At 42.6% G+C, this 20,531-nt stretch overlaps 2 protein-coding genes across 2 annotated transcripts; both read right to left on the minus strand.

The window, feature by feature from the left end:
• Window positions 1–2,764: 2,764 nt before the first annotated feature.
• Window positions 2,765–4,509, minus strand: TMEM174 (transmembrane protein 174). The gene is made up of 2 exons (XM_032205337.1): window positions 3,878–4,509; window positions 2,765–2,864 (listed from the first exon to the last, which is right to left on the minus strand). The coding sequence occupies exons 1-2, from the start codon at window positions 4,507–4,509 to the stop codon at window positions 2,765–2,767; spliced, it is 732 nt and encodes a 243-aa protein (XP_032061228.1).
• Window positions 4,510–13,411: 8,902 nt separating this feature from the next.
• Window positions 13,412–18,618, minus strand: TMEM171 (transmembrane protein 171). Its single transcript, XM_032206380.1, has 3 exons — window positions 17,939–18,618; window positions 16,067–16,208; window positions 13,412–13,733 (listed from the first exon to the last, which is right to left on the minus strand). Exons 1-3 carry the CDS (start codon window positions 18,603–18,605, stop codon window positions 13,511–13,513), a joined length of 1,032 nt encoding a protein of 343 aa, XP_032062271.1. The 5' UTR covers window positions 18,606–18,618; the 3' UTR covers window positions 13,412–13,510.
• Window positions 18,619–20,531: the final 1,913 nt, after the last annotated feature.

Raw genomic sequence — 20,531 nt, forward strand, 5'->3', positions numbered from 1 at the left:
AGAATATTGCCCTATTCATAAAATAAAATAAAATAACTTAACTAAACTAAACTACTAAACTAAGCTAAAATAACTAAACTAAACTAAACTAAACTAAAATAAAATAAAATAAAGATAAAATAACAATCAGAACAGTGAGGAAATATCATCAGAATGGAGTTTCTCAAATAGCTATGCAGCAGTAAAACACACCAACAGAATCCAGACAAATCATCTGATGGGTCAAGATTATTTTAATACATAGCTATTAACATTTATTTAGTTATTTTTCTATCCGGAAAAAAAAAAAAAAAAAAACAAAACCAACCAAAAAACAACAACAACAAACTTGGGACTCCCAACAGGCTTAGTGTCTATAAAAGTAAACTTTAAAACCAATATGGAGTCCGCAGGACAATCTGGATTTCCCATATTTACTCTGGCAGTACAGTCAGGTGTCATGAAAATAAAGCTATGACTACCTCATGAAACATGTTTATGTCATGCATTTGGGAAAAAAAAAAAAAAAAAAAAAAGCCAGCAGCAAAGGTCCGTGGTTTGTGACAGAAGGCATTTTCTTGCTGTGGGGGAGGAGGGCCAGGCAGAAATTTTGATCCTGATCCTGCAATTGGATTCACCACGCCTGACCTCTGTGCTCTCGCGGTGCCTGCCGGGGCCAGCAGAACTCCGTGCTAAGTGCAGGCGCCTGCCCACGGGACCCGGGGCCTTCCAGCTGCCTGCTGCGGCGGCCGGGTTCACCTCCACGCACACTCTGGAAGAGGAGCAAGAGATTCCCACAGGGGAGCCTCATGCTTATTTTTAGTCCTCCTGTTCTCTCGCTCAGTCCCACAGAGATCGCGCAGAGTGCTGGCCCTGCTCCAGCTTCACGTGCTACCTGCTGGCACCTGGTCGAGTGCTGCCGAAAGTCAGCCTGTCCCATATTTCCCTGGTGAGAGAAACCTCGCACACTGCAGAGACTGTCTGGAAGCTGCTGCTGCTGTTGCTAATCCAGCTTTTGAGTCAGCTTTAATACTGTGTCCCAAACGTGACCCCTCGGTGCCATTTCCTGCACATCAGAGCACAACACTTTTGTAGCTGATTGTCTCTTGCACCCCTCCAAAAAGGCTTATTTTCTTGGCATGCTCTAAACAGGCAGGACAGGGAGGTTGATGTGCATCTGGAGAGGGACAACATTCTGGATGCACCTCTCTAGCCTGAGCTACATCTCATGACAGCCAGCGAGGCTGCAGGGGCACTCCAAGACCTGCTTGTGCTCCTCCAGCCCCCAGAAGTCCTCACAGACTGATGACAGCAGGCAGAACCTGAGACAGTTTTGTTTTCAAGCAAGGGAAAGCATCCAAAACACAATTCTTGCTTTCAGAGAAGCTATAAGACCAGGAGACTGGCCTGCATGCACACCACTTGGTTGCCTTAGACTCTGACCGTTCCCCCCAGCAGCACGTTGTGTCGTGCCTGCTCTAACATGTGTGGGCTGGGAAAAGCTTTTGGGTTGAGCCCTTCAAGAGAGGTTGGCAAACCTGTTGGGCTCCTGCATAAGGTAGATAGATGTTGACTTGTCCAGCTGTACTGGGGCACTTCTGGGCACACTCAAGAGCAGAATTTAAATGTGTGAAAATACAAAATAAAAACAGAAGGACTCATGGCATTTTCCTGGCCATTGCTCTGTGCTTTGGACAGCTCCCGAACAAAGATTCTGAGGACCTCCATGCTGATATCAGAGATTATGCACCTCTTTTCCTTGTCAGATCTTGTTAATCTGTTTGTGGATAAAACATCTAGAACCATGTTGGTGTTGCAAGTCGAACTTGATCAAGAAAATTCACTAAGACAGGTAGTTGCCTTGATGCTCTTGGAGAATCTACAGCCTGAGTTCTGTGCCTAAGACCCACAATGAAGAAAGAAGAGGTGTAGAAGGTGTCCCATTACAACTCTCCTGCAGAATTAGGGTGCAGCTGGTCATAGCTAAAACCTTAAAAACTGGTAGGACCATGCACCAGTGTCAAGACTTCAGAAAAGTGCCGTTTTGTGGTGTTAACCAATTAATTATTAGGGCCCTTGGTGGGAGACAGTGCTTTGTGCTCCATCAGGCAGAGAATGGAAGTGAATCCAATGCAGGCAGGATCTCTTAGGGGTCTGTGTAAAAATGGGCATAAGGCACTGTTTTTATTTTCTCTCTTCCAGGATGCTCTGATTCAAGCAGGGTACTCTGAAAATGCCTGCAGGACTGGCTCATACAGGGGAAGCAAGCAGAGAAGATTGAATGTGTGGACTGGACTTATGAGTGAGTAAGCTAGTCTAAGGAATCAGGCTGAATTAAGACCTTATAGGCACTTCTGTAGATCAGGCATGCAGACATTTTTGAAGATTTCCAAGGAATCAAGAGGAAGAATACATCAAAAATAAATCAAGTGTATTCCAATGATGCTGAAGGTCCAGGAGCAATCGTGACCTTCCACAAACATCCTGTGTGTTCATTGTTTGCATTGTTTTCAGCAAGTCTGAAATTCAGACTCTTTGTTTGGGAACCCTAGCATGGATTTAAATCTCTCAGTTTAATAGTTTTGCTATTTAGGCTGCATAGCAAGGAAGAAAATAGCTTGAGGAAGAAAAAGAAGGGGTTGGTTAAGTACCTTCAACAATACTCAACCACACACAGGACCAAGATTTTGCTTACACTTGCTTATCATGCAAGTGCTAAGGAAAAGATTCATGGGGATTATAAAGCTGGTGTCTCTCAGAAGTGCGGTTGTCCATAGTTACTTTATTAAGATAGTGGGTAAATTTCCTCATAACGAGGAGGTGACAAATCTTCACAGGTGTAGTCTTCCAGCAGCTCTTCTGGCTCACTGGCACTGTCCTCTGACCTGAAAATAGGAAGAGAAGGAGACACAAAAAGTATTTAGCAAACACAAAGCATACAAGTAACCATAATTCAGTTTCCTGTCAGCCTTATCTGAGCAAAGTGCTTCTCGGCTTCAGTGGGAATTTTGCTCAAGAAAATGCTACAAGATGAAGTTTTACTGTAATTCAGCTATTTGCTGTATTATTTGTGTAGAGTAAAAATGTCAAGAGGTGACCTTTGTTTTCACGTTGTCTCTGCCTGTTGCACGTGGTGCTGAGAATGATGAGTCAGTCAGCAGTTTTGCAAACAGACTTTGATAATGAACTCAGTGACTTAATTTCTAGGCAGGATATAATTCTGAGTAAATCCTGTAATTAGAATATTTTCCCTTAACAGTCTGTATAGAATTATTTTATGTCTGATTAAAGTAGTTTCCCGTTGCTCTGTAACACCTGTGATCTTGTTTGTACCTCAAAAGTAGGATAAGAATAAAGGCTGGAAGGTCGCTAGGGTGGCAAAGAGTAGTGACCAGCCGTAGTCAGCAGGGAGATCATCTGGTACTGAACTGACTTTCACTGCTGTGAAAATGCTGTTTGTGCATTCACTCTTGTATTGTGATTCTGTTTGAGTGGACATAGAATAACAATCTTCTGAACACAGTAAATCAGCATTAAAAACACACAAAGAAACAAAAAAGCAGTTGTACAGGAGCATATGCACTAATATCTTTGAAAATAACAAGAGACTCAGTAGGTTGAAAATTAAAAGGATTCATAACTGAATTCTATTTGAACAAAAGTGCTTCCCAGAAAAGAAAAGAAAAAAAAAGTATGTCTCTCTGACCTTTACTCAACAAATATTCCTAACAAAGGGGAAAAAAAAAAAAAAAAAAAAAAGGGAAACAAAACAACAACAAAGAAGTCTGAAGGACAACACACTGGACTAGCTTTTGTTTCCTTTGAAATCGTACTCAACACTTAAAGAAATTCTCAGAAATTTATGTTCAGCTGTACCAGGAAATTTCAGAAGACGTACCTTTGGTTCCTCGTATTCTCTGCAATAAAACTGGTGTAGCTCTCGTCTCCAGTAAAAGCTGGGTTGTCCAGAGGATAGGCCGGGCAGAAGTGAGCAGAGCCTGGGCTGGGGATCGGGGAGGCAGTGGAGGGAGCTGCACTGCAGCAGCCGAGCACAGGGTGCAGGTATCCTGTATTCACAGTGATGCCTTCCTGAGATGGGTAAGGCGGGGGGATGTACTGTACCACGGTGGCACCATGAAAAGTTATGGGCTGGTTAATCCCAGTGAACACGAAGGACTGTCCGCCTGTGGCCTGGTCGATGTCTGATGTGTTTTCCTCTCTTTCTTTGCAGGGCTTGCACGTAAGCATGTTAAACTTGCAGACAGCAATCAGGATAAAAGTCACGCCGACAGACAGCAGAATAGGCCCTAGTAACTGGGTCCACTCCAGGTGAGTAATGCCATCGTATTTTATCCATCCCATCACAGTGAAAGTGATCCCCACCAGTCCCAAAAACACACCTGAGAAAAGCAAAGTGGCACCAGCTTTGTCTCCATCTGACACCAGGACATCAGACCTATTTGGCTGGTAAGGAGCGACAGAAAACACGTTCAAGGAGAAATCTTCTACATTGCTGTTGTTCTGCTCCATTACCAAATACCAGGTATCTCCTTTCTCAAGAGAAAGGGGGTTTGTAAAGGACTTCGCAGAGCATTTAAAGTCAAAGGTTCGGGTTAATTATACAAGAACATTGTGTGTGTATGGTTAACAGAGTCCATCATGTGAAGGAATAAACTTTGCTTAGAAGAATAAAGGTCTGAGAAGTGAAGCCTGAAGCGACCATTAAAGACTTCTTGAATTACCACCATTGCTTCCGAAACGGCTTCACCCTTGCGTGGCTACTAATCCCTTTGTTTATCCCCTTCTTTAATTTGGCACCCACTGATCCTTCCTCGCTGTGCCCATGCCAGATGGGAGAGAAAGGAAGCTGAGGTCCCCACAGCTTCTCCCGCCCCCCCCCCCCCCGCCAGCTGAGGCATCCAACATATGGGCTGCACACATTCGGCCAGCAGCACTGCAACAACTCACTCCCTCTCCTCGGGCCACCACTCCGGCAACCCGGGTCTGCAGGGAAATACACGGCCACCGCCGTCGGTGACCTTTGTAGATGTGCCCAGACCCCTGCTGCAGCTGGTTCTGCAGGCCAGACCTTCCATGGTTTACACAAATATCAAAGAAAACTTTCTGATGGTGTGCCAAGAGGGAGTAGTGGGTGGGTGGTAGGGTAAAGGGGAGCAGGGCAGTGAGTGCTGAGCAGCCTGAGAGAACTGCTGGCTATGGGAGAGCAGTCATTTCCAGCCAGACAAAGCCTTTTCAGCTGTTTGAAGGTAGAATAATTACTCTGTAATTTCCCCTTAATTGTAGACATTTGTTGTTGTTGTTGTTGTTGTTGTTGTTGTTGTTGTTGTTGTTGTTGTTGTGGGATTGCCATCCGTTCCTCAGAGTTTAAGCTGAGTAAATCCCCCCTGCACTGTATGGTGCACAGCTGCAGGGATGAGAAAACCTCTCCTGGAACATGGTAGAGCAAGGGATCTTGTCCTCTAAGGTAAATTCTGTATTCAAAAATACCCAGAATGTTACATTTGCACCAAAATTAATTGTTCTGTTGGAATTCCCTTCTGACAGTACTGTGTGGCTTGCAGAACCCACTTTTTTCCTGAATTCCTGGGGCTCCACAGTTGAAACTGGCATTGTAATTATGTCAGGATTAACCAGTGTCCTGGCAGCAGCTGGTTTGTACTCTGCACCTACCTGATCTGTGGGCAGAAGGGTGTCCCAGCCTTCTACCATTGAAGAAAACACCACAGCAGGACCAAGTCCTAATCAAGGATACACCAGCATTGCTTATTTGTATCTGAAATATTAAAAAGATGGATTAATTGAATGTTGAGATTTCTGTTTCCTTGTGGTTTCAGAGTGAATTGCTCTTGGAGTGCTCCAGTAGAACATCTTTGTGCAATTCCTTACGGAGGAAAAATCTTCCACTACTCAATCTGTTTTGATTAGCATAGCAGGGGAGCACATGCAGTACAGAGATTACTCCTCAGGAGGTAGAACATATAATGCTATTTCCTGCTACCAGCAGCTCTGGGGAAGCAAGCTTATCCTGAGATTTATAAAATAAAAATAGCTCTAGAACTAGAAAACTCACCTTCTTTCAGACTGCTTCTTCAAAACTGACGAAAGTGCCCTTAGCCTATTGTGCATTCATATCAGTTCTGAACTTGGCTGCTCACCAAAATAAGTGCTCTCAGAACTGATGCTGAATACATCTGCAGATATGTCTTTTTCTTCTTAGTTGTCAGTAGACAGATTTTGCAGAATATTAATGCTGGACTCCTTTAAAATAAACAAACAAACAAACAAACAAACAAACAAATAAATAAATAATCTGTGAAGTTTCCAAAGTCAGTATTATGTCTCTTCTGTTAGTGAGGGTGTCAACAAATTTTCTGACAAATGCACTGAAGATCAGACCTGCTCCCAGCACCAAGTCTCGTCAGGACTCCACGCACCACCTGAGCAAAGCCTAGGGATTTCAGTGTAGTGGTTTCATATCACTCCAACTCAGAAAGAGCTAAAACATTAGGTAAGGTAACATTGGTAATTGTAGACAAATTGGCTAATGTGGTAATTAGACCCCCCCCCCCCCCAAAATAAATAATCTTCAAATTTATATTTGGTAAAATAACTGGAATGAGCTTTTGTTGCTGCTCTCTGCAAGCCAGATTTTTCCATGCCGTGAATCATTCCAGTCCCTGTTTGCTGAATCTTCCAGGCTTTCCAACATCCTTTTTAAAGCAGTACATGTATCACATTCACTGCCTAACTAATGGTATACAGAGATGTAATATCACCTTTCTACTCACAGCCACTAAGGAACTCTACAACTGTTATTTGCAACACCTTTGTGCCAGAGCTCTTCCTCAGTCCTGTGCAGTGGTACTTAGACGCTAGCTGGAGCCAGAGATTTCCAGCTCAGGTGTTGCACCATCCCATGGGTTACATTCCTTGTCTCTGGCCTAGGACATGGCTTATCAGTCACTGAGCAAGGGCACAGCAGGGCTGGAAAATGAAGGTGGTTTCTTCTAAGACTGCTTGTCACTTGAACTTCAGAAATTGGATGTCTGGTACAGCAAGATCTAAATTAAAATTATACCTTTCCCTGTAAATAGCACCCTCTTTACCTGTAAGGTATAATTTTCTCTAACCCTCCCTATGTTTCTCCCATTATTTTCCCACAGAGTACCCATGTTGTATTCAGGCAGCTGTCAAGGTCTTAAGAGATTACCAGATCGCATTGATTTTATAAGTCCAGTACTTTCCTTTGCCAAGTAAGTGGATGTTCTGGGAACTCACAGATGGTGATTTACTAAATGTATCCCTTTTACCTGGAGTAACTGTTAAATGAATGAAAATGGTCTTGTGAAACCCAGGAGGTGGAAGTGAATGAATTTTCTAAAAACCTTTCTGGTTTTATTCCAGTGCAGTGTCACGCAGAGTATTGGTATCACTTTTGTCAAACAGATAAATTGGAGACTACATCCCCACTATCTTCAAGTGACTCCTATGTTTGTTTCAGGATCCTTTTTCAAAACAGATAATTTTCAGGTCTCACTGCAGTATTGCTCTGGTCTGCTTCAGGGACCTTACACCTGAATCCAACCACTGCGTTATTTTCTGTTCCTTGCATAATTTTCTATCATGAATACAAGTCTTACCCTGCAATGTTTGCTGCTGGAAGCAGGTTTTCTGTACTGCTCTGTACCTTCTTAGTTCTCTAACCAGTTTCAAGAGTCATCCTAACAAACACCAATGGGTCTACACTTAATCCTTCCTTTCTCTTCTCCATCTGCTACCAGTTCTTACAAGGTTGTTCACATTATCACTGTCACAGTAAGGTTTTATTTCTTACATGCCTGTAATAGAATCAGACATTTAGCCACAGAACGTCCAAAAGGTGCCATAAAAAAATAAAAACAAGTTATACTGTGGTACTGCACACTGATCAGCTTTTAGAAGAGAAGGTATAAGATATAACTCCATAATGAGATTATCAGTTAGAGGGAGATCGAGGAGTTAATGATTTGACCCAGAGAGACCTTTTTCCTAGAGAAAGGAGACTATACTTGGCATCCTTAGAGAAAAACACAAATTACATGTGTTAGACTAGCACCTAACCATGAATTAGCCTCAACCCTTGTGGCCATGTACTACTTCAATACCAGCCTCAGAGCATAAACATGCAGAAAGGATCCAGTTCAGCCAGCTGCCCACAGCAGTATCTAGCTACAGGGTGGTGTTATACACTCAGGGAATGTTGTCCTGCCAGCAGGCCAACCAAATCAAAGGTATTTCCATGTATAAGTATAGAGATAGATGCATGTATGGCAGAGGAAGGAGCACAGATCTAGATCAAGGCTGACACATTAGCTGCAGAGACATGGAGGTATTGGCAGAAAAGTCTGCCTGGACACAGAAATGCTTCATAAGCTGTGACTCTTAGGAGACAGGATGGAAAAGGGGTAGTGGAATACAGTGCTGTGCATAATGAAGTACATGGTTGGGCTGGATGCACTCCAGCAAGAGCAGCTATCCTAAAAGCAGCATCATTTGAAACATTTGTGTAATTTCATTTTTTCACAGAAGAGTTTTCAATTTTTCTAGCTGCTGGTGATGCAAGAAGAAAGACCTCTCCTAGAGAAGAGTTATCCCTTTATGTATTTATAAATCTTTCTCATATCCAAAAAATTGTTGTGTTCAAGTTACAAGCTGGGCAATGTCAGTGCAAACATCAATGAAGACAGATCTTAACTTCACTTACAAGAGCATAATCTGTCCTTACCTCCCACTTTGCCTGTTTAAGTAAGTGTGAATCAGTAACCAACTTGATTTGCTCCCTAGCATTTGTATGTCAAGCACTTAAGCTAACCTTAGGGCAGAAAGGGGGTTATAACACCATTAGTGTGATAGTAAAGTATGTCACTTCCTCAATAAAAATGCTATTCTGTATCATTTTAAGCTACTTTTATAGTTTTACAAAGTGTTGCTTCCTTTATAATATAGGCATTTCACTTCTACTCCCCACATCAAAAATTCCTCCCACAAATGCTGTTCATGCAGAGGTAGTCATCAGTGGTAGATGAAGATCTGCCAGCATTTTACTCACGTTTTCTGACCTTGCTGAAATGGATTTTGACAACACAGTAAGCAAATACTCTTACACTGGCCTGGTTAGCTGTCAGTGTTGAGCAAGTTATGGAGTGAATTTTAAAGGAATGACCATCCAAGCCAAAAATAGAAGGTGCTTGCACAGCTGCAAGATGAACTAAAACTAGGCATCTTTTCAAGATGATACACAAGGAAATTCTGTTTACAAGCTTCATTTTAAAAGGTAAGTAAACCTTCCCCTCCCAAGAAATTCAGGTGGATTCAGCTGACGCTGAAGAGCCAGGCCAACAGCTTTCCACTCAGTGTGCTTATTGCAAATAAAGCAATCCACACAGGATCTACAGTAGAAGATCAAAACACAATAACCTTGAAGGAAGATTATGTTTCAGTTCAGGGTTAACACACTTTACTTGATGTATGTGGTCATTTGGATACATATTGGGAAAAACTGATTGAGCTAGTTGTAGAGAGCAGAAAAGGCTAGTAACTTTACAGTTAGCAATCAGATGTTGCCTGCATTCTTTAAAGAAGAAGAAAAAAAAAAAAAAAAAAAAAAAAAAAAAAGGATATATTAAAGATTTATGTCTGTTTAGATTAATCACTCTTTGATTTTTAACCTTCTAGGGAAATGAGTGAGTGTTCATTTGTAATTCAGACAACAGCAAAAAGCCAATGTGGGCCTTTGTTTGCACATGACCTTTAAGGTAAAATACTTCATCTTCTATACTCTCTATATAATATCATGACAGATCCAGAGACAAACTCCTTTGACACGCACAAGATTTTGTATGCACAAGTCACACAGGGCAGTGGGCACCACTGTTAAGAAACAGGTGAGAAACACAATTAAAAAGAAAAAACAAACAACACAGTAAGACATTAGGTGATAGCTTGGATTATAGAAGGCATTTGAGGAACCGTGTCCTTTAAAAATTTACTACTGTGAGGAATGTTTTAACAATTCGTGTCCATAAAGAACAATTCTGTTTGAATCCTGTCTGCCTCTGGGCCCTGCACTGGCAATTTAATTCTTGAACCACAGATGCAGTGTGTCCCAGTCTCCCCCTCATTCTAGTCAATTTATCACTTCTTAAATTTATGAACCTGTTTGCTTTTGTTATTCCGGACTTCTATTTCTAACACTGCTATAGATGTGTCTGTGAATGGCTGGGGAAGAATGTTTTAATTACTCGTGTGTCTGGGAGTTTCAGAACAACTGATAACAACTAGTGACTGTTATGGGATACTATGTGGATCTTTGGTATCTGGTTAGGGGGGGCTGAGAGATAAAGAGGAAGGAGAAAGAAGCTGAAGGGCGGCTGGGAGACAAGACTTGAAGAAGATGTTCCGTAAACTTGGGATGGTGCCCAGCAAGTACAAAGGGGGAGAGGAAGACTGCGAGTCTTCAGCATGGAAGACCCCTAGAGACCCCCAGAAGAGACCCCAGAGGAGACTGCGCATGCTCCAGTAGGAGGGACTGCACCCCAGAAGCTAATTTTAATAATCTATTTTTTTTAGAAGTAGTAATGAATATGTATTAGTCTAGGAGCATAAAAATCAGCTGCTTGATGTAACTGGTGTGTGTCCTGGTGGAGCGGAGACTCCTGGTGCACCCAGCGCTGTTTGCTTACCTCTATTCCTTTATATTCTTTCAATAAATCCTATTTTTTTATTTAATCCTAATTTGAATCCTGAGCCATTTATCAAGGGAAAAAAAATCAAGGGAAGGAGGAAAGAACAAAAAAACCTGCTGGCTTTGTGGCTCCCCTTCTTCACGTGGACATGTCCCATGGCTGAGTCACACCAGCGTAACCAACTTCCACATATTAAAACCCTCTCTGTGCTCTGCTTGGTCATTCCTCTGCATGTACATTGATAACTCCCTCAGCTCTGTCACTGGCTAAGTACACCTGCCTCACTGACTGGTTTTCAGCTGTATTGCTGGCTGAATGTACCTCCCCATCATTGTCTTTGTTGGTGTTGTGTGTGTGTGTTGCTGCAAAAATTGCTGCCCCAGCACGACAGAGAATGACGACACAAAAGTGTAAATAAATGGCGAAATGCAGGAGTTAGTAAGTATCTCCCTGAAGTACTCTGCTGGTGAGTACTCTGCATGGTCATAGGAAATATGAGGCAATTGCCTTTCCCTAGGCACAGGAGTGCACTTGCATGCCTAATTAAAGCTTAGCATTCTGTGACAGGTTCCCTGAAATTCATCAGGGTAGAACACAACTCCTGTTTGGTTGGGGTCCCACAGCACACAAGTGTTCAGAGACTCAGCTGAACAAGACAGAGACCACTCTTGCAAGCTGTTTTAACACCAGTAATGTTTACCACATGAATATGGTTTACGTGGCAAAGGTTTGGTAGGAAGGGGACTGTAGCTGCCCCGTGTCAGAGCAGAGCCAGCTCCAGATGGCTCCAAAAGGGACCCGCTGCTGAACAGAGACATGCCAGGGAGCGATGCTGGTTGGGCCTCTGGGAGAGCAGATTTAAGGAAGGGAAAAATGTTGTGCTACAGCAGTTGGGAGAGAGGAGTGAGCACCAGCCCTGCAGCCCCCAGCTGAATGCAGCAGGAGGGCAGGAGGTGCTGCAGGCAGGCAGCAGCAGTTCCCCTGTGGGCTGTGGAGAGGCCCCTGGTGGGGCAGGCTGTCCCCCTGCAGCCCATGGGTCCCACATGGAGCAGATCTCCACGCTGCAGCCCCCCCATGGGTGGAGGAGCCCCCGGTGGAGCAGGTGGATGTGGCCTGGAGGAGGCTGCGGCCCATGGAGAGCCCCTGCAGGAGCAGGCCCCGGGCCGGAGCTGCAGCCCATGGAGAGGAGCCCACGCAGGAGCAGGGGGTCTGGGGGGAGCTGCTGCCCACCTGTGGGGGACCCGTGCTGCAGCAGTTTGCTCCTGGGGGATGGATGGACCCCGTGGTACAGAGCCGTGTGGGAGCAGTGCTTGGAGAGCTGCTGCCTGTGGGCAGCCCTCACAGGCTCAGTTTGGGAAGGACGGCATCCCATGGGAGGGACCCCATGGGGAGCAGGGGAAAAGAGTGATTGTGAAGGAGTGGTGGAGACGAAGTGTTAGGGACTGACCACAGCCCCATTCATCTACACTGCTCAGGGGTAGGAAGTAGAAGAGGGTGGCTGAGGAGAAGGTAGTTGTAGTTTGCATTTAGTTTCACACTGTTCTAGTCTACCAGTGATAGGCAATACATCTCATTAATCTCCCTCTGCACAACCCCTTTTGCATGCGATAACTGATGAATGACATTCCTGTCTTTACCTCAATGCCTGAGACCTTTCCATTGTATTTTCTCCCACTTCTCCTTTTAGGAGATGGAATGACAGAGGAGTTGTGGTAGAGTTCAGCTGCCCAGCCAGGGAAAAAACATTACACCCTACTGAGTGGAGCCCCAATAGAAACTTTGCCACCTTCCATTGCAGGTCTCTTTTTCTCAAACTAGGAGGTTACAACAGGTTTCATGTCAAGTCAAAACACAAAGATCAGAAGCAACTCCCTTGTGAATTATCATCTCCTATAAGAAAACGTTTCAATTACAGACAGATGAGCTAGAAGAAGGCTGCATTTCTGAGAGGTCAGGAAAGAGCTGTGTCAGTTAAAAACATGCATTTCCATGAAATACCATCTCCTGCAGGAGCTGGTCAATAATGCCTGCTTGTGGAAAATACTCATTCTCATAAAGTTAATCAGTACTGCTTGTATAAACTGTAAATGATGGTATTTAATAGTAGTATAATGCCCCTGAAGTCAGTCATTACCACAGTTAAACTGACAGCCTATTAACTATCCTCAGTCTTGCCTTAGGGCTCTTAACTGCTGGCTAAAACTGATTTTCAGGGGGATTATACTTACATAAGGACCAGAGAGGGTCTAAATTAAACTGTGTAGGGGTTGTTACTAGGCAGATGAAGAAGTAACCACTTAATTTCTCTATAACATATTGGCTCCCCATCTTAAAGACTCCTATGGGTGATGCTCTCAGAAAACAGTCAGTGACTGAAAGGAAGTATTTTCCACAAAAGTTAAAGAAATAGAAGCACTTCTTAATGATTTCTTCTTTGAAGCTCTGAACAGATTTTAATTAAAGAAGTAAAAGAAGTTTGTCTTTACTTACTGCCTCTTTTATAGAAAGAAGAACTAAATGTAGAAACTGAAGCTGTAACAGAACAAGATGAACACTTATTATTGCAGTAAACTAAATCACTTCATAATATTCACTCAGAAGTCCAGCATTATCTTGTATTTCTTGAAGCAAAAACTCATGGTTTGTTCTTGTTAATGAAAAGATCAGACAGACAATATCAGTGCTTTTATTAGAAAATGTAAATAGTCAAAAAGTCATAAATCTGAGTCAAAAGTCATAAACCTGAGTGCAATTTCATTTAAAAGTGGAATCTAGCTGACAGTCCTCTACGAGCTGGTGTCCAATGTGGTTAGGGAAACAGATGAAGATGTCAGAGAACATTCATTACTTGTTACCGATACTTTGTCTTCGTTCTCTGGAAGTGATTCAGAGGAGGGAGACATGGGGAACATTGGTAAGATATCTGAAAGTGAACTGTATCCAGAAATTGTACATGCAGCTTCATAGTCTCTAGCAGCAACTGTTCTATCATCATCTGCAAGTTGTGCTCTGTAAAAACAAAGCCATATATTAATACAGCTCATTTCTCTATAGCAAGTGAAAAGTGAAGTTACTCTTGACTTACATGAACATACATGTACACACACACTCCCTGAAAACCCCTGAAGCAAAGAACTTACATAGGCATTAGGATTTCATACTATGTGTTACATTATGACTCAAAAATTCAATTACTTCAGATGGAAGGGCAAACAAGCTCCTTTCTCATTCACATCACAGCCTGGCTTATGGGTATTAGCTGCTTTTGGCAGGGCAATCTTACTAAATCTTTTGATCCTTTGCTCCTAATGTATCTTCCTTTTTGCAGTCTACCAGTCTATTCTCTTCTGTTATGAAAGACTGTTACTAGACTTAGAATTGCATCACTAAAATAGGAATCCCTAGCTGCTTGAGACCTTAAATGAAAGGAAACTTGAATTTTTATAAGCCTTCCAGCAACCCGTTAGGACATAAGGAGTAGCATTCCTGCTCAGAGCCAGAGAAACAGAAGCAACAGGACACCAGACTACTAAGTTCAGCGGAAGTCAAGGAGAGCAGTCAAGTAGTCAGTGCTTCCATCTAACCATCACAGCTAGATCCCAATTGGTTGCATCCACACTATTCTAGCATGCTGCTCAACTCACCCTGGAGGTGGCCCTCTGCATATTGCTTCAGCTGCTTCCCAAGACAAGGGAAGAACTCCTCTTTCTTTATGCCTTACTCCCAGAGCCAACTTGTAGTTTTGTGTGTACATCCATACCCCCACCAATTCCGCATTCAGTGAGGAAACACTGAGCATAGTCACCTCATCCCCAGTAACAGCATTCATAGAATCATTAAGATTGAGAAAGACCTCCAAGATCATCTTGTCCAGCTGTCCCCCTATCACCAATACCTTCCGCTAAACCACATCCAACCTTTCCTTACACAACCCAGCGACAATGACTCCACCACGCAACCCATTCCAATGCCTGACTGCTCTTTCTGAGAAGAAATGTCTCCTCATTTCCAACCTAAACCTCCCCTGGCACAAACTTGAGGCCATCCCCTCTTGTCCACTGAATATGTATGTTTAGGAGTGAAATAAGCCACTGACAACTTCACAGTGTGATAAGCAGGAAGGAGTAGGCACCATTCTAACACAAGCCATCTCCTCCTCTGTGGCACTTAGGTCTTTGGACATGAAAAGGGTTTGTGCTTGCTTGCTTCAAGGCGAAGATAGAATTCTGATGTAGAATTGATACCAGACACACAGCTAATACAGCTGGTCATGGAACTCACTACCTCATGTGAGCAGAGAAATCTGGAGTACAGGGACTCTTGCAGTGATGGTGCTTCATATACTGCATAGTCTTGTAGACCAGAGGCATCCCATTGAACAAGACTCACACAAGCTACTGACCCACAGATTAAAACCAAACTCATTGGCCCTTCCAAAGGGTAAAACCTCCTCAGTCCTGAATCGTTAAGGGCCTGAGAATAAATTGGGTATATGGTACCTAGCTTTTGGCCAGACCTGGTTGAAGCTCCTGGTATGTGGCCTTGCAGTAACCTCTTTCACCCTCAATAGCAACCCACTGCTTCTAAGCCACAGGGGGAAATGTCCCTGAAAATGTGTATAATGCAGGAGACTCTTCAATCAGCTATTCTTGCTACCTAGGCCTGGTGGTGGCAGCATCTAGCAAATCACACTCTGCTCAAGGCATAGGGGAGTAGCTACATGGGGAAGGTACAACACCTTGTTATGAAGTTGGCATTGCAGCCTCCCTTTAAAGCTCCCTGGAGTCTCCTGCTCTTCTTCCACAGTATCAAGGCATCCTTCTGTCTCACCACGCTGTCAGTCACAGCAGGAACAGGGCAGACCAGCAAGAGCCTTTCCACAAGGCCATGAAATAAAGAGTCACAGGGAGCACGGTACACATTAAAGTGCCACTCCCAGGGTCATGGGACCTCTGGACAGGTGTCATGAAGTGTTCATCACACTGGTTCTACAGAGGCTTCCTAAAGTCTGGCAGGGTCACCTTCTCTTGGTGAGTCTACGGAAGTAATCTGATCTAGCAGTAGCTAAATAAGGCCACTAATATAAGATTATTGATGAAATTAACTTGTGACAAACTTAAAAATTTTAACCCTTATGGAAGACACTTGGTAGTGTGATTCCCAACTCCTCTTTTATAGTAGGATTTGTGCCAGTAAATAAGTAAATAAGGTATCTGTAGTTAAGCAACAGAGTAGAAAAGTTTGTAGTGCCTATTAGAGAGACTTAATTCACAGTTATTTAAGAACATGTGTTGAATACCTTGAGAAATGTCATTTCCAAAAACAGACAAGAAAAGTCTTACCCATCATTGAAGATAGATTCGTATGGTGGAGGATTTTCACTTGCAGGAAAACCACTTGACATAAGACAAGGTGTCACAGATGGTGACATAGGGTCAGCAAAATAAGGTGGTGGTGGAGGTGGGAATACCATTGTTGCATCAACTAGGGGAAAAAAACACCAATTACTGCCTTTGAAAAAATAAGCACCCCTGTTTTTTTTTCCTAAATGTATCCTAGAACATCTCCTGTCTTTTAAATTACAGTATTTTTACTTGTCTATCTTTTAACATAGAGTGCAGTAACCCTACATGTAGTTTATTATATATTCTGAGCTGCAGAAATACATTGGGGATGCATTTTGGGGTAATACTATTTCTGACTGAAGACACAGCATATTCATAGATGGAAGAATTCATTTAGAGAACTCCGCTGGGTGGTTTTCCAGCTATGAGATAAACCTCTTTGCTGTTGGTTGTCTTCAGAAACTGGAAATACAAAACCCACAGTTACCATTGACTCAATTTAAGGGTAGAAAAGTATTGTTTTTCCTCATGTATCTAAAACAGAAGTTTTATGAATCTGCCTGTATCTATTTCACTGCTATAACAGAGTATTTGAGTCATGAATGGTTCTGATTACTACTTCATGTAGATTTTGAGTGCCTTGACAGTTTCCCTACCAAGTTACTCAGGCACACTATTAACACAAGTACCACAAAGCTATAGATAAATAATTCAGTATTAAATGTACTGTGTAGCGTACCTGCCAATTTCAATTTCATATTTCAGGATTCTTTTCTAAATACAAAGTTTGTATCAGTCACTGAGCTTGAATAATTTATATGGACATTCACTGCTGCCTGGCACTTCTTTCTTTGCAGCTTGCAGGGACAGGTCAGGAAGCATTGAAGACACCGAGTAAGGCAAGGGGTGTTATCTAGTGGGGTGACATTCTGCCACAGTGGTGACTATGTCAGTCAGGCCTCATTGTTCTACCTTTGAGTTTTACTCTCCAATGGAAGCATAAAAGGAATCCACTAGTTTTGTTTTTTAAAGGCAATAAATTAATCTGATTTTTCTCTATGCCCCTTTCATTTATTCTAGTGGCTGGAAAACTGATGCTAAACCCTCACATTTTCTGAGCTATAATCAGGCTACAGGTCAGTATATTAATTTGACAGACAGAAGGCCAAGAGTTGCGCATAATGGACCTCAAGTCCTGTCAGATTACAGTTGAGCAATACTATGATTGACCCATCAATCCTTCCTGAGAACTAGAGAGTTATCAGAATAATCTATGTATACAATGTATTCACGGGGCTTTAAAATCAGAGTGATACTCAGGATCACAGCATTTCCTCCTAATAGACTATTTAAACACAGTATATTCTGCAATTAACAGAAGCATCTTTCATCAGAAAGATTAACTGCAAGATCTGGCCATTATTCAGGGGAATACAATACAAGACCTATGAATCAGACTCTCCTGCTTAGGGGGTTCAGATCTCCATGCTAAAATACATGTAAGTCTCAAATATAGTCACAGAAGTCATTAGACCTATGATTTACACTGTCAGCTACACTCTTTTGGAAAGGAAGTGAGATTAGATTAATTTGTGCCAGACTATGTGTTTTTTTTTTTTTTTTTTTTTTTTCCCCATAGACAATCAGATGCTGCTTTTAATGCCAAGAGGTTCTCTCATTGTGAAAAAGGTAATTGAATTGATTGTACAGAAAACAAGACAAAGCAACTTAAACTCTAAGACTCCACTTTGTCTGTTTGGACAGAACAGAAACAACATGCCTATAGCCCAAACAAGTAATATTCATAAACAAATAAGCCATTAGTGGAAAGAAAGCAAGCTCAAATTAGAAGTTCACACATCTACCCACCTGCTGTAACTTGAAAAGATTCAGGGCTCTGAGGATGTTCTTCATTTTCAATAGACCCTTGGCTGAGACCGAAGTTTTGTTTTTTAACATGAGCTATCACGAAGAAACACAACCCAGTAAACACAATCATTGGCCCCAAGACTTGAAGCGACAGGAATCCACAACCCTGGAGGTTCACATCAGAACTGTGAGTCTGGTTGAGCAGCACACTGTGCCAACCAGGGCTGCAGCCAGGAACCCAAATGCCCAGGATACTAATTAGCATTCCACTCGTCAGAAATAGGAATCCAAAGATGAGAAACTGGGCAAACTGACAGCTCCCTCGACAGAAAACAAGGCCATACACTTGCTCATTTTGCAATTGTCTTTGTCTTATATGCAGCCTGGCCCTTGATTTTGCCAATAAAACAAAAACCAAGCCAGTTACAACCAGCACAGGCCCAGAAGCCTTAAGAACCCCATTACAGTCCGTGAAGGTTTCATATGGGCATGACTGTAGAATAAAGACTAAAAGCAGAAATCCAGCACAGAGAAAGACTGCTCCAAAAACAAAGAAGAAAAAAGTAACTTTCTCATGTTGTCCATTATTTCTTTCACCTCCAGGTGCAGGAACAGCCACTGGAGGCATTACAACTGAATAATCAAGCAGATTTTTTCCTGCCAGCATTCAGTTGCAGAAAACTACAGTCGATCTGTAAATATGAAAATACACAAATCAGAAGAAAAAAAATAGCAGGACTAGCTACATAATATTTACTGCTACATTTGCTCCTCAACCTATTCGAATTGCATGCTTTTAGTATATTTTCTGTTTTGCAGTAATGCAGTCATGGAATGAAAGGCCTAATGAAGTTTGTTGCCATTGAATACAGACAATGGGTCAAAACTTACTTCAGAGTTAGGCTGAAAACAACTGTAACACCCCACAACTGCTGATATACAACTAATGAACTATTTCTTTAGAAATACAGTCTTATGATTAAGGGGACATTAACATAAAAGACTGAATACTTGGAATAAGGTGAGGTTAACTTCCCCTTGAACACAAAGCTAGGAGAAATTTCTGTAGCATATGGTAGGAAGTGACAAGTGTTGAAAGCAATAACCTTAATGAAATTGAGTTTAGATGACTACTGGCCCTTTTTACCAAGTAAATCTTCTAATACGTACCTTTCAAAGCATGTACATCTTGTTTCTTTTTCCACAGCCACTAGAGACTTTGCAGCTTCTCTCCCTAAGTCACCTTCCTGTCCTACTTAACCACAAGAGCAAGTACATAGAGGATTTTTGGTTCCATTCTGAAAATGAAAAAAAAAGCCATGTTAAAGATTGTACTTCAAGTTTCACTGATTCCATAACCAGAGCTGGTACGTGTATCACTCCCACACTTCCTTTCAACCTCCCCTGTTTCCAAATTCTTTGTCTACACTCTAAGAAAGCTTTGAAAAGAAGTAACAAAGGTGGCTCCTGTGGTGTAATGACCACACAAACACCAGGGTTCTCTCAGGATCTGGTTTTTACACCACAGGCTCCCAGAAGGCTTCTGGACCTATCAGCCTGTGGGAGTTCAGATTCAGAAGTAACCAGAACACAGAAGCTAGTGCTGAGGCCAGTAACAGTTTTGTGCATGCAGACAACAATCTGCTGATGTTGACATACCAGAGCAGGGAAAACCTGAATGAAAATTAGGACAGAGTGCCATTCAGTGAGCTCTAGAAAAAAAATTCACTTATGTCATTACTAATAGGGAAGTTTGCACCACTCTGACACAGGGATCAGGTTGACAGCTGCAACCACTGAGATCTGTCCAAGCAGCTACCATCTATCAAGAGCTAACCTGAAACCACGGGGAATTTCAGACTGGAAAAATCACAAGTCCAGATGCACCATGAGAAAACAGTCTCCTGCTGGGAGCAGGAGGCACTTGATCCTGCCCATACTGCAGTGTTTCAGCACTGCTCTCTTCCCTGCACCAGTAGTCTCCCAGGACAGGCTTTGTCTGTGACTTGGAAATACCACAAAGGACATCAGACTGGAGCAGTTTGTCAAAAATGGAAGCAGGTAACTGGCTTAATTTGCTGCTTCAGGTAATCTTCAGCATCTCCTCTACTGCCCTGCTATGAACTGAGACAACTGGAAGCTACAAGTTAAGTTAGACTGACTCCTCCTTACAAATGCCTCAACAACAGCTATTCCACAAGAAAAACAAAGTATTCTGTGATTTCTGGAAGCAAACTGTCGAACATGTGTCAGCCACAACAAGCTCTGTGTCACTCCCCAGTAACTGCAGTGCCCCACTGGGATGAAAACAAAACATAACCATAAAACCCACTAGTCACTCAAATACATAATTATCTAATTATCTGTCTGCAATATAAGGCAATCTATTGAGTCACTTAACTTGTAAGAGCAGAATCCCACTTAAAGAAAGGGGTGTACAGATATACACATGAAGTTACTAGATCTGCTGAACATCAGACAGGACCTCTAGCAGCATGGGAGAAGGCAGGGAGCATGCTGGTGACAAGGCACAGTGAGCACAAGACCTGGAGGGCAAGGAAGCAGGCTGTTCCACAGCAGCAGGATGACCACT

Source organism: Aythya fuligula, chromosome Z (genome assembly GCF_009819795.1).
Source record: "Aythya fuligula isolate bAytFul2 chromosome Z, bAytFul2.pri, whole genome shotgun sequence".
NCBI classification, from domain to species: domain Eukaryota; kingdom Metazoa; phylum Chordata; class Aves; order Anseriformes; family Anatidae; genus Aythya; species Aythya fuligula.

Bases quoted from the DNA above. Each gene is read 5' to 3' on its own strand.
- TMEM171 (XM_032206380.1), bottom strand. From the start codon at position 18,605: ATGCTGGCAGGAAAAAATCTGCTTGATTATTCAGTTGTAATGCCTCCA. The intron at 16,209-17,938 runs GTGGGTAGATGT...TTTTTCCCCTAG, and splicing joins ATCTTTTCAAGTTACAGCAG to TTGATGCAACAATGGTATTC. The intron at 13,734-16,066 runs GTAAGACTTTTC...TTGTTTTTACAG, and splicing joins GAATCTATCTTCAATGATGG to AGCACAACTTGCAGATGATG.
- TMEM174 (XM_032205337.1), bottom strand. From the start codon at position 4,509: ATGGAGCAGAACAACAGCAATGTAGAAGATTTCTCCTTGAACGTGTTT. The intron at 2,865-3,877 runs GTACGTCTTCTG...TCCTATTTTCAG, and splicing joins GAGAATACGAGGAACCAAAG to GTCAGAGGACAGTGCCAGTG.